Source organism: Sciurus carolinensis, chromosome 3 (assembly GCF_902686445.1).
Source record: "Sciurus carolinensis chromosome 3, mSciCar1.2, whole genome shotgun sequence".
NCBI classification, from domain to species: domain Eukaryota; kingdom Metazoa; phylum Chordata; class Mammalia; order Rodentia; family Sciuridae; genus Sciurus; species Sciurus carolinensis.
The window spans coordinates 166,828,271-166,842,557 of NC_062215.1; the positions used below are offsets into that span (position 1 = coordinate 166,828,271).

A 14,287-nucleotide genomic window follows, 5' to 3' on the forward strand; every position below is an offset into this window, starting at 1 on the left:
TCATTATTTCACTGTTATGAGTCACTCTCCCTGATAGAAGGTTTATAGATTAGGACTTCTTCACAGTCTTGATTCCCATTACTAGAAAGAATACAATGATATTAGAACATAATGTACCTTTTTCTATTTTCCAAGATAATTAATTAAATAATAAATGTTATAATCAGATCTAATTGGGAAGCAAGATGCATTTGGTTTTTGGATTCATGGATGTATCACAGTTCAGAACTGGCCAAGACCTGATCTCAAGAGGAAGGAGGGAGGGAAGGAGGAAAGGAGAGATGGCGGAGAAAGTAGGGAGGCAAGCAGGAAGAGAAGGCAGGAAAGCAGCTCATTTCAGCCATACCTTCTCATAATACTTGACTTCATATTCCAGGATTACCCCATTGGGCCGATCTGGTTCTAACCAAGCCAGAGCCACGCTGTATCTTGTGACTTCTTTAGCCTGGACCAAAGCAATGGATGATGGTGCTATTTGGGAAAAAGCAAAAGATTTTATTTTAGGGGGGAAAATGTTTATGGTGGTATCAGTCAGTAATTCCATCTTACTTAAGAAAATCATATGGGATCATTTTCCTTTTGACCATTTCGCTCTCCTCCAGTACAAAAGCACATCACTTTTTGGCGTTCTGTCCAAAATGTGCTTACATGGTTTGACTTCATAAGACAACCTCTGCAGTCAAGGCCTGGTGGGTCCACAGTTTCATGGAGCTGGTCCTCATAAGAGCTATGGGTTCGAAGCGTGCTCTCTGGCCTTGCACTCCCGGTGAACCACAAGTCTTTGGGAGACCTGACTGGCATCCTACCTCCAGGTATTTGAAGTGCCATCTTACTGATATTTAGTTTTATACAAGCAAGAGAATGTGCAGCTCTTCCATGGGTCACGTGGGGAATGCCGAGAGGCAAGCGATTTACATACTTTCCAATAACAAATAAAAGTACTGCTTAGTTACAGTATGAGTTTTCAGTTTAAACACAACCACGAAAATAACAAAGACCACAAATAAAGCAAGGATGGTCTCTCTGGACATAAAAGGCATTTGGCAACTATTTCACAAGAGGTGAAATATTCCTTGCGCCTGCTGAGTAACAACCCTTCCTCTTTCCACTGAGGAAGGCACCGAAGCAGTCCTCTGCTGGGTGTGCTATTGGGAGAGGGAAGGAGGCCCTCTCCCAATATGTGTGTGAAACCAGGCTGTCTCATGCTTGCTTCTCTCCTGAAAGGGTCACACCTCCAGCCAGCTGCCATTGAGCTCGGCTGTGACTGACAACGGCCCAGACAAGGGGTGGGAGGGAGCTTCTCTAACCAAGCTGGTCTGTAGAACCAGAGAAGGGGTGCCAGTTATGTTCCTAAATTGAATGTATATGGGATTTTGTTCCCAAATTATGGAAATATGTGGTAACAAATGTAAAAAAAATGGCTATTGAGGAAAGACAAATTAAGCAGGGTCATCCTGTGCTCTCCCATACGTACAAGACGTCCCACTCCTAACTCAGAGGGAAAAGATAAGAATAGGTAAAATAAATGGTCACTGAAAACAGAATAGGAAAAGCTTCAAACCCACTTGGTCACCTCTGATGGGTCCACTGCGGCAGGACAACTAACTGGACACACCACAGTCACAGCCACCAGCTAAGGTTACTCCAGCAGGGACCATCTCCTGGAGGTCCTGATTTCACAGCCTGGCATCTCTTTTCAGGGTGCTTCAAGATGGTGAGCCACACACACACACACACACACACACACACACACCCCTCCTGATACTTCGCTTTCTGTTTCTCAGTCCCAAAGCAATTCCAGATTGGATCTCAGGCATAAACACAAGTGAAAGATACAGCGGATACACATGTTCCCCATCACAGCAACTCCAAGGTTAGCAATACCCAACTGGACGAACAAAGCTGCACACGGTAGGCATATGGAAGCCACTGAACATCTGAGGAAAATGAAAAACGGAAATGTGCTCGTTAGGTGCATTAAGGCCCCCTCCCCCAGCATGTGTACACACACACACACACACACACACACACACACACGTGCTCACACACATTCTCTTTCTTAACTGGTTGACACAGCCATTGTCCTGCGAAATACAAAAAGCAACTTTCTTAAATATGGAGGCAGCAAAGGGGCCAAGAAGACTGCCCGTCTGTGAAAAGCCGTTTCACTCCAGGTAATAAATATATTGCCTAACAGAGCACTTTTAGCATACACTTCATAAAAAGGGGCTCTTTCAACTCCAATGCTCGAGATTGGGAAATGAAATAGAAAAGTAAAAGCCATTAGAAAGAAAGCAGGAGGGAGGAAAATCATAAAATTATCAAATGAACTTTCTCTCTGAAATGGTCTGGGCTAGATTCTGATAATCGACAGTCTTTGGGAAGGAATTGCCTGCCCAGCCTCACGGAGCACAGATGAACTAAGACGGCTTCTCTCTGCTTGGGTTATCACTAAACTGCTGCATGTGGGGAATGAATCCAATTTCTATTTTAGAAGTTGGAGCTGAAGCGTTCCTGTGACCATTCAAAGGGAATATGCGCTCAACCAAGGTATTCGAAAATCTCAAGCAGGGAGTCAGCAATATCATATCATCATGTTAATAGAATATTTCTAACACAGACCCGCTTGGAAAAATCAATGAGCACCCAATGTGAAAATAAATGAACAAGAGTGTACCTTGACTCAGGTGTCGTAAGAATGCAGAAAAATGAGAGATTAAAGAGAAATGTAAGTGAGAGGCAAGGAGGACTCAATGAAGACAGAAGGTTCAGATGGGGACAGTCAGAACACTGCTATGTTGACCTCTGTCTTCAGTACCTACCAGAGAAGTGCCACCAGCAACAGGAGAAGAAATTCACAAAAAATATTACCTTGTACGGCTGTCAAATCTGAATTCTTTACTGAACCCATGTCCTTCAGAAGAGCATGTTACCAGGACACAGTGACAAAAGGCATTGATGGCCACAGGATGCTGGCAAAGGCAACTAAAAAAGACAACTGCGTTGTAGTGCAACGTGGCTGTCATTTCCTCACTCTTAAAGGAGAACCTTGTGTTTTCTCTGGCAGGAGCCCTGGTTTGAGAAAAGCTGAGCTTTGCCACACTGTCACTTTAGAAAGGAGGCCACTGGGATGTCCTCCAAACTTTAAGTCACACAAGGGTGCTTCCCTCACCTTTTCTACCCAACATGGCCCCAACTCTCCATCTAGATTCACTGCCCAGCTATGTGCGCTGACTGTGGCTCATTTCCCTGAATGAGGTTTTTGGCAATGAGATTTCCCAATCCTACCCTAGTGGTTCTCAAGCATCAATCCTTTCATGCCACATTCTCTGCCACTTGTGCTAAGACTTCAGTAATGTTTTTCTTATACAGACAAACGATTTTTACATTTTGTTATTTTTAGAGACAATTCCAAAAATTAAACCTTATTATCACTTCTAATTAATGGCGGGTAAGCCTAAAAATGGATGTTGTATGTAGATGAAACGATGTTATCAATGTTTTCTGGGCACTCTTGTCTCCCCAAGCTTTGTTAAAAATAGAGATTAGTTAGTGTTCAAGAAGCAGGAAGGATATCTAGGCACTGACTTGAGATTGTGACCTTGGAATATTCAGAATTATTGAGTGAGATTTGAGAAGGAGCTAGCTTTTTCACAAGGTGATTCAATATTATGAAACATCCCAACTGATTTGTCCCCAAAATCATCTCTGATGGCACCACCGGTCTGCTTCCACACTTCAGTAAACACTGCCCAACCCTACACCAGTTAGAAATATCTGGGTCCTGAATCCCAATACCCCCGCGTTGTACCCTGTATTAGCAGAAATGGATGAGATGATAATCAAATACTCAAATCACATATGGAAAAGTCTCCCCAAATTCTTGGTAAATTGACAAATCCATGCTTTAGTTCAAAAGAGGGCTTCTAAGCCTAGCAGGAATTTTGCTCAACATAAAAAGATCAAGAAGATAAAGCCAAAAAGGACCTCCATTGACTCTGATTTATATTCCCAAACCTTGGAGAGATAAAGGGCTTCCTCAGTCCTGACTCACCCACTAAGCACACACTGAACCAGCGACGTCTGAACAAGGCAAAGATGAGTGAGGAATGAGCCATACAAGGCTGAACTTGAATTATGTACCAATTTGGACTTTAGCCCCTCTTTAGCTGAAAAAAGGTGAGGAAATTTTTGTGATAGTTTTATACAGAAGGTATGTTCCAATGTCAACCCAAGGACTCAGTTTTCTAGAGTGTAAAAGGAGACAGTGTCTGCTGATTCTCTTCTTACTCAAGTTTTCTCGTGATGATGGGGAGAAGAAAGGGAAGGCCTTCATCACCATGTATACATAAAGTCCACCTGCTGAAGCATCGAGGTAGGCCAGGAGGAAGCTGGGGCTGATGTGCACATTCTAACTGAAACAAAGTCACGCATCATAGATTGGAAAGCATTCCTATCTACCCACGGACAGCCTTCATTAAAGAAATGGTTGTTGTAAGAAGAGTTCTGTGCCCCTAGACAAAAGCAGGCATTGTTTAGTGGCTAGAATTTAGATATTACAGGCAGCAAAGAGGGCTGGTCATGCTAGCTGACTGCATGGCTAGAGAAAGCTGATGGATGGACACAACCCAAAGGCAAACACTACTACGGGGTGGTCTCTAAAGGATTTATGGTTTAATTCAATGAAGTCTAACTTTCAAACTTTCTCGGGAGTCTGACCAATGGATGTTGATTTTCCTGTCCTGAGATATCAGTATTGAGACCATCTTTTCCTCTAATTCTCAAGGGGATTTTGGTAGTTTTTTAATCCAAAACATGTCCTTCATTTCCCTTATTCTTTACAAATCATATGAACACATCCATTCAATCATTCTGTAGTAAGTTTCCCGAGAAACTTAATAAGCCAAAGTAGAGGTAAATTCGTATTGTTTTAAAAGCTAAGCATGATTTGCATGAAGAATAGCAGGGCCCAGGGATCAAAAGTTGGACTAAGAGGAGGGTCGATGGTATCTTGTAAATACACCATGGGATTCAGGTTGGTGGGGTATGGTCAAGGGTGGCAGGTACAGAGAGGAGGCAGACCCAGGAAAGCATGGACTAGCAAAGTACCTGCTGCAGGTGTGACTGGAATTTTCAGTGTTTGGTTCTGTTGGGGGGAAGGCTCCTCTAGGATTTGTGAGCCAAGGACAAGAGGACAAATTTGATCTACGTCCTGTAAGTACTTGTGGCTTCACTAATTGGGTGGAAAGTTTGATGGACTTATGAGAAGATTTTGGAAAAAATTCTGGATCTGACAATGACTAGCTGCCATCTTAAATGGATCACTCACACGTTCTCATTTCAGTTTCCCCATTCGCAAAATACCGACAAGCTCGTAAGCTACTAGAACGCATGTTCTTAAGGGCCGCATTCTACCTCGTTCATTTTGTTCCGGATGTCTAACATACAGTGGGTCATCCATACACTGAGTGAATATAAGTGAATAAATGTTAAAATGAATTTAAAAAATCTTTGTAGACAGTGAAATTCTATCTAAATATAAAATACCAGTCACAAGCTATCCTTAAAACAACTTTCCACCTACACCTGTTTCAGATGACCTTTTGTAGGTTTAGTTTTGCTATTTAGGTTAATCAAGGCATTGACAATTGGCGGTGAAGCAAATGACAATTCTAACTATAAATGGGGTCTATTTTTCTAAGGTGTATGTGACACTTCTGAACATTTTTCAAACACACGGGCTGTAAAATGTCATTCAGATGTAAGTTAGCATTAAAACTAGGTTTCCGTGCACCTGTTACAGACAACATTTTGAGGGACGCTCTTTAGGTTGATGAAGGTGTTGGCAATTTGCTCAGCAGTTCTCCTCTGGGTCTGTATTTGCATATGAAAATAGCTCTCCTGACTTACTACTGACAAAGGGGAAGTGGTGTTGAGATTCTGAAGTCATCATCCTAATCCAGAAAGGACTGAGCATTCCCTTTGTTTCATAAAACTAGAGTTAACCTCTGAAAATCCAGTATTGTACAATCTCTGAAGATCCAGTACAAGTCAGGGGCTGCCAAGAGTTGCCATTGGTTACCATCTATGCCCCTGAACATCTATCAGAAAGACACACTTCAGAGCGAGGACAACTGGGAGCCCTGAGCAGTCAGTGGGGCAATGGGATTATACATTTGGAACAGACTCTCAAAAGATCCATGGAAACAAATAAAATTCTGGTAAGATACCATTTTCATGGATGGAGCCAAAAAGCAAAAGAAGATAAAAGGTTAAAAAAAAAAAAATCACCAAAGCATGGAAGTTGAATGATTTGAGTTTTCTAATAGAAAATCGAGATAAAATTTGCCCCCACATTATTTTGTATTCAAAGTTCCACATATCCCTGATAAATGGGAGACTGCTTTTTCAAAAGAATCCCCATTTGCTAGGTACCTGTGGCTACGTTTGGTCTGAGAGCAGACCGATGCATTCAGCAGGCACATGTGTGTTTTGTCTCTGTGTGTGTTTTGGATAAACAGAAACAACACGGATGAGGGGGTTCTCTCATGACTCCAACAGGGTGCATTTCACAAGGAAGAATTACAGGAGATGCTTTGATGTCAAACAGAGGTGGCTCCCTTTAAGAAAATGGCAAATTTAACTTTCTTTGGTTCAAAGCTCAGCAGTTCTTTCTCCTTGTTCCCCACTGACGCGAAGGCTCCAATTTTCTTTTATTCACTTCCTCAATGACTTGCCATTAAACACCTACAAGTCATTTTACTGCAGCAGTTTGGTACTTGTGACATCCAAATGGGATGGAGAAGAGAAAAAGAGACTCGGAGAAGTGGAAGGGGGCGGGGGGAGGATGCACTTGGTCCCTGAGCTGGGAAAGAGTTTTCTTGAGTCCAGCACTGCTAGCAATGAATTAGAAACTGTGTGGGGGAAAACAGACAGCTGAAACAGACAGACTGCATTTCATTACTGGCTCAAATTAGGGGGGCGGAGGGACGAGGCCGGAAGCAAACAGATGCTGTGAAAGGTCTGTGGGCAAGAACAGTGAAAACCACTCCTCATGAAGGAGAAGGAGCTGGAATCCCTGGATGTCAGTCGCCCACAAGAGCCAGTGTTGGGAGGGAAGATGATTTCCTAACCACCAGAGTTACCTTTCCCCTCCCCAGGACCTAGATCTAAAGGGATCGTGTTTACTCAAGGGGTCTTTCCCTGATAGAAAAAATAAACCCATAGTTCACACATATCTCTGCTTAATGCAAATAGCATATTTAAATTTAATTACTTGCAGCTTAAGGTGGTGTTCATTCCCACTTTCTTTCTCAATTCAATGCCACAGCTCTGATTTGCTCTTTATCAAAGGTTTGTGCATTTTAAAATGCTGTCAAGCATCAAAATTAAATGCTTCAGAGCACTAATGATATCCTTGTGATTAAGGGTTTTGCGTCTCGGAGATGTTGAGAACTCGGGTGCTAATATTAATTGCTTTCTTCCACATCCCACCAAAAGGAGAGGAGTTCTTCTCGCGAGCTTAGCAATGCTGATGGCACCACATGTCGCTGATCAATCCTCTGTTGCTGCTGTTGCTTTATTGCTGCCTTTACAATGTTTTATGGTACTACAGTATATGCAGTGCCTTCACGTACACCTGATCTTGTTTGCAGCACAATCAGCTGCGTTAATCTCTCTTATTTCTTAGGTAAAGTAATTTAAAAACTCAACTTGGACCACCGTCGGGGGATACATCACAAACATAAGAACTCGGCACCACAGTCTAGAGCTCTTAGCTGTTATGACATTGATCCACGTTAGTACATTTGTTCAGAGTGAAGGAAAACTGGTTTTTAAACAAAAAGCTTATGGAAAAAACTTGATCATCCCAAATTGACACGGATTTTTTCCTATTTAACAACAGCAACAAAAGAAATTCTCAATCAAAACCTTTAGAAGACTGAATTACATGAAGTACATTTATGGGTAGGTAAATGTGTAAATATTCATATTACTTTACACTTAAAAAGGTATAGGTGGACTGTATTTTTTTTCCATAACAGTGATTTCCAAGGTCAGTATAGAGACGATTTTAAACAAATAACCATAAAATGAAGCAGCACAGTAATACACTGAATCATACAACTGACCCATGCCTCCAAGGATTTTAAAGGATCTGATTTTGCAGCACTAATAATTCTTCAACTGAATGATTCAAGAGTAAAACTTTGCAAAGTCTTTAACTCAGAGTCTTTATTTTTGGCTTAATATGAAACCAGAACTTTAATAAGACTTTTAAAATGGGATGGCATGTCGCTGCTTTCTTTTTGCCAGAGAGGTAGGCAGCAGATTATTTTCAACATATTCTTTACAGTGAGCTATCAATAAAACTCTAAATAACGGACTGTGATGCTATTATTAGCCTTCATGGAAAGCATTTGCAACAGAAGTGGAAGGTGTTGGGATTGGCTCCTTTGGCTCAAGTCCAAAGATGCGAGCTCCTTTCTCTTAAGTAGCTGTTTCTGGGATGGAGCTACCCAGCCAAGACCACATTCCTAGACTCCTTTGTATCTAGGGTGGTTCATATGACTGGGTTTTGGGCAGTGGAATGCGGGTTGAAGTGATTACTTTTCTTGAAGACCTGACCCATAAATAGCTCCCTCGTGACTCTATTCTTTCTCACCCGCAATCTGCCAGCTGGAGGTTGATGCATTCTTAGGCGGGGCCTGGAAGCCCCACACTGACTCTCTCCTTGTCACCACCAACTGTATGTGACTTGAGCAAGAAATAATTTTCTATTGCAGTCACCCACTGATTGACATTTGGGTTACAGCAGGTACCCATTCAAACAAAGTGGGACCATTTAGGGAAAAAAAAATAAGGTATTTTCATATAACAAGGAACTTTAATGAAGTGTTGCATGCTCTGGCCTATTGATCTGTGGTTGGAAGTTGCCAGAAGAGCCTCCAGGTTTTCTCCAGTTCCTGGCGATGCACTATGAGCATAGATACCCACTCATTTGTGAAAAAGTGGAGCGTGCCACCCTGAGGTCAGCAATGGCAGCTTCGCAGGGACATCATCATGGCCACGGGTCTGCCAATGGCGAATGAGTGCAGTAGGATCTCAAAATACTGGGCCAAAAGATGCAACTGAGCTTGTGTTAATGTTAAATGGGAAAAGACAGTGGGATTCTCCAAATGGCTTGGTTGAGTTTTTCTTTTTCAGAAAAGAGTTTAGTCTTCATTGCGCAATTACGTTAAGCAGTTGAAGACTTAGGCCACGTGAATCAGAGCTAAACAGAGAAGGGGTAAAAGAGCAGAAAAAGATGCTATTGGTCTCCTCTGCAAGGCACTTGCATGAAAACCTTTCAATTCTTGCCACTCTTTGAAGTAGTTAGAATTATCACCCTTGCTTTTCAAATTTGGAAACTCTGGCATAGGGAGATTAAATAATATGACCAAAGCTTTAAAATGAGATTTAAAACCTAAGTCTGCCTGAGTCAAAATATGTGATCCTCTTCCTATGCCACATGTCTCTAATAATCTACACTACACTAGCATTTTATTGGGTAATTACAGTACACCAAGCATTATTCCAACTTTCCTGCATGAATTAATTCATATAAACATTATAAAACCCTATGAGACAGGTACTATTATTATCCCATTTTCTACATGAAAATAAGATGCAAAGAGTTCAAACAACTTGATGTAAAGATATAGCTTCAAATTGGCGACTTTGAAAGTCTGGTCCAAGAGCCAGCATTCTCCATGACCGATCTATAGAAAGCATGGAGTCTCTTCACCTTACACTGGTAGGAATCGGGCAACTCGAGCACCAAAGGACTTGCATTCCACTCAGCAGCAGCAGCAAGATCTTTGGAGCAAGTCCTCCTGAAGTCAGTACATGTCAGGTACAGGGCTAAGTACAGATATTAGTGGTTGCCAGCAACCGAAGATGCAATCCCTGCCCACAGACAAACTTTCGAGTTTCTGGGGATGAATCATCTCATATTAGAATTAACCTGAAGAACTAAGATGAGAATAAAACAAAACAAAAAAAAAATATTTTAAAAATCTGTTTCAAAATAATAATATCTGGTGTTAGGGAAAGGTGCTCCAAAGCAGCAGCTGGAAGGTTTGCCATGTTTTACTGTTCTCTCCCTTGTTCTGGGTGATGGTCACAGAGGTGTTTGTTTTGAGATAATTCAATGACTATATATATTGTAGTCTTGTGCACTTTTCTGTGTGTGTATATATTTCACAACATAAAGGCTATAAAACAAATACTGATGTTAACTAAGAGTATTAAAGATGATGAATTATAATCATTATTAGAAAAACCGTCCATAATCCTTAGTAAACCATGTGGACAAAAATCTAAAATGTTATGAAAGATCTACGTTTTTGCAAATTAGAATTTTATAACTAATCATAATGCTTGATCCCTGAGCAACATTGCATTCCCTGCTCTTGAAATTTAAAAAAAAAAATGCATTACTAAATGCATTTTACTTTAAAAATAGCTATTATCTAGAATCAGCACTGCCAGGAGGATAGCCCTGGGATTCCTTCTAGAATTGCAAGGATTCCTTCTAGAATTGCTAGTGAGTGACAGCTTAACTCGAAACTAAGGTCCACATCCACCAGACTTCACAGGGAATTTCCTAAGAAGCACCCAAGTTCCTGTCGTAGCTCCAGTGTGTCCTCTGTTCCGTCTGAGAGCTGCTTGTTTTACTTGCTACTTGCTTACTAAGAAATTCGTTGGCAGGTTCTGACAAGGATAGCCCAACACTTGCCAACAGAAACATGGCAGGATTCAGCGAATGTATTTCCTGTTGAGTAAGAATGCCAGTTTGAGGCAAGCAGGAAAACAAGTCTTTTTCACTGGAAAGATTTGCCTGAGCAAGACAGTTGTTTTAAGATTAGATAGATAGATAGATAGATAGATAGATAGATAGACAGATTGATTTACCCGCCCCCCGAATTCTTCCAGTAAGATGAACCTTGCTGGGCCTAACTATGCTAAAAAAAATCTGTACTATTTCAACTCTTAGTTGAAATTGTTTTATGTATACTGTGCTTAGACAGCATGGAGAACCCTGGCCAAAAGTAGGTCTTCCATGACCTACAACACCCTCCAAAATATGGTAAGGAAAAGAGGTCCCTTCTCCTGAGCAGGAAGAAGAGAAAGGGAGAGATTAACTGCTGTAACTAAGGCTTCTATTCCTTTAGCTGTCAGCTCCGCTGGAGAGCGGCAGACATTCCAAATCTGGAAAATAAAAAGTGATGCTGTGTGGCCCCAGGTTCTCTTTGTTCCTCAGACAGCTGCTAATCGTCCTGCTGTGCTAGGAACCATTGAGACAATGCTGAAACATTTAGCTTTCTGACATCTGAAGCGTCTAGATCAGTCCCCAATTAAACATGTATTAATCACAAAGACTCTAAAAGCCAGGATGATAGATGCACCCAGTAAATCTTCACTCTTGCCTTTTACTTTCCACACTGAATTTCTACATTTACAGGCAGAAATACTTAAAAGCCTGCTCCAGAAACTGACCAATAAAAACCCTCGCTCATTACTTTATATCGGATGCTTGATGATTTCCTACCTCTGAAAAGCTTTTCAGAAAGAGGCAAGACATTGATCATTCTGTTAAAAGAGTCTGTAGGTTTCAATACAAAGATCCCGTGTGACTGTGGTCACTGTGTTTTAAGTGTGATAACTAATTCAGGAAAGTTGTGGCTTTGCCACTTTCTAGAGGGACATCCAGATCATCTGTGAAGTTAAAAAGGACACCAAGAGATGAACCTAGGTATCTTTGGGGAAATGTTAATCGCAGTAATAATACTAACAATCTCCCCCAATTCAGGCCAAAGTGTTCTCAGGTTGTACCCCACCCCCTCACACACACAGTAAGTGAGTGAATGGCATCTTATTCTGGACTCAGAAAAGATTTCAGCATTGGCTGAAAACTCCTTAATTTCATGCTTTGAAATTTATGTTGTAAAAGGCTCTTAGTGTTGCTTTTTCACATAGGTCTCCATTTCGATAGGGCATGAACTAGTCGTATTATATTTTCTATCAAAAAGCATCATTTGTAACTTGTGTTATCACAAATAAATAGTTTTCATAGGAGGTATCTAAGCACCATAATATAAAATGAATAGGAAAGCAATAATAGATGAGACACATTTGACCTCAACAAAACAGTATTAGCCATTCAAAGTTATTGGGAATTTTTTAAAATTAGATTTTTTTTTTTTAATTTCTTAAGCTAATGGAACCCACAAAAGACAAGGACAATATTTTCAAGGTGCCAGGCTGGTGCCAGCTCAAGGAGCTGATTCCTTGGCTTTTAATGGAGCCTGAATATATCATGAACAACTTCTTCCCCTTCGCTGTCTCAGTGATGTTCCACTGTCTTCCAAGTTGAAAGACTAGAAAGCCAATTAGTGTCAGTTATGATGTGAACACCTGTCGACTAAGACCTGGACTGAGACCAATTCCATTAACATAGTCCCTCTATGGCTGCCAAATGGTCGGACTTTGGACCACTTATGAGCTAGTCCACATTCAAAGAGGTGACCCAAAGACAGAAAGGTCCAGAGTCCCATTAGTCATCTTCCAAGCCATCCAATTCCCCATCACATATCCAGTTGGAACAGGGTACCTATATTTTCTAATGGTCATTTATAAAAATCACATAAGCCATTCACAAAAAAGTCATGGTGACCATAAATTGGGGGTATAAGCTCCTTAGCATTTTTATCAAACATTATACTTTTTAACTCTAAAGCTATTTTTTTAGCGATTTATCTTTCCCTTGTTGCATTTGAAAAACACAGGCAGAAGAGAAAGAAAAAAAAATAAATGAAAAATATTTGACAAAGAATAAATTACAGCATGCAATTATAGTCTCCAGATTATTACTGACAGAACCAGATCATGAGAGGAAATATGTCAGTAAAACTTTCATTGCAAATCAATGTGTTATACACCGTTTGGATGTTTCCCAAGTGCAAATGTCGCTGGGCTTATAGAACAATGGGTAAGGGCTGAGAAGTAATGACCACAGATAATAAAGTGAGTGTTAGGAGTGGAAAAAGGAGAGGAAAAATATCCGGGTAGGTATTGGGGTAAAGTTCTGAGATAAAGTGCTTATTCCAATTTGGCTCCACTGTATGAAAGTCTGGAAACCTAAGGAACCAAAATATTCTAAGGGCAAAGTTCATGAACAATGGAATGCTCCATTTATGTGTGGCCATCTTTCCTGGCCAGTTTCTTGCAGGAGTACTGTAAACAAGTACAACGAGTGATGGGTAAATGGAGACAAAAGAGATAGGGACCTTTGGGTCAAATTACAGTCAGTACCTTCTGAAAATACACATGGTCACTACATGCTGTGCTCTCAAAAAATGTGGTCACGAAATGATGCTCTTGCAGTCCTCATACTTGAGACCTTATCTTTTCAACAATTCTCTTAAAAGCTATGGTATAGGAAAAGGAGAATGATTTATGAGAATGGATTTTAAGCATGGGAATTGGCAACTGTAGAATTAATTTTTTTTTTTTTTAATTTTGGGGTATCAGCCAGAAACTGAATTGTAGTGCCAAACAGTTTAAACTCTTATAGGCATTATAAGACCAAGGCGGAAACAACTGAGCTATTAATTTTTAAGATGTTGTTTAGGCCAATAGATGCCTTCAACTAGATCTGTGCTTGAGAATTCAAAACGACTATTATAATCATGAAGAAGTAATCTAATCAAGAATGCATTAGGAAAGCTATAACTGTTTTAGGGTTATTTCATCTAGTGGGTTCAAGGAACCTCACAAAAGCCTCTCTTTAAACACAAGTTGTGAAGGTGTGAAGTTCAGTGGATCTGGCTCCACCCAGCAGTCATCTCTAAATCCTGGAAGCATCTCATTAGAAGAGCATCTCACCTAGAAATAATCCCTCAGTATGTCTCTAAGAAGGACAGGAGCAGAGTCCCAGAATGCTAAGAGCAGTTGTGTGGAAGTTATTTTCTGTGTGCTCTGAAACAGGAGGTAGACAGAAGAAGAAAAGTCATCATGCAAAGAGTAGGTGCAGTTAAGGTATACCTATGAAAAGTGAAGAGTGAGATTTAAAGGGCTTGTCCGAACAATACATTTTTTTATATTATAAGAAGATTCCTTAAATATGTGTCCAGTCTCAGATTTCTCTGCCTTGGAGTAAACAATGAAGGCTGGAAAGTTTCTACTTTTAAAATCCTCTGTCCATTGTTCCTGTTTACAATAAGATACTCTTTTAACTTTCAAG

General features: G+C 40.6%; 1 protein-coding gene across 1 annotated transcript in view; it reads right to left on the reverse strand.

The window, feature by feature from the left end:
- Positions 1-14,287, reverse strand: part of Epha4 (EPH receptor A4) — a 127,612-nt gene that overhangs the window by 27,216 nt on the left and 86,109 nt on the right. The window contains exon 6 of the mRNA XM_047545155.1: positions 347-471. Within this exon, the coding sequence (XP_047401111.1) occupies positions 347-471 (125 nt within the window). The remainder of the gene's footprint in view (positions 1-346; positions 472-14,287) is intronic.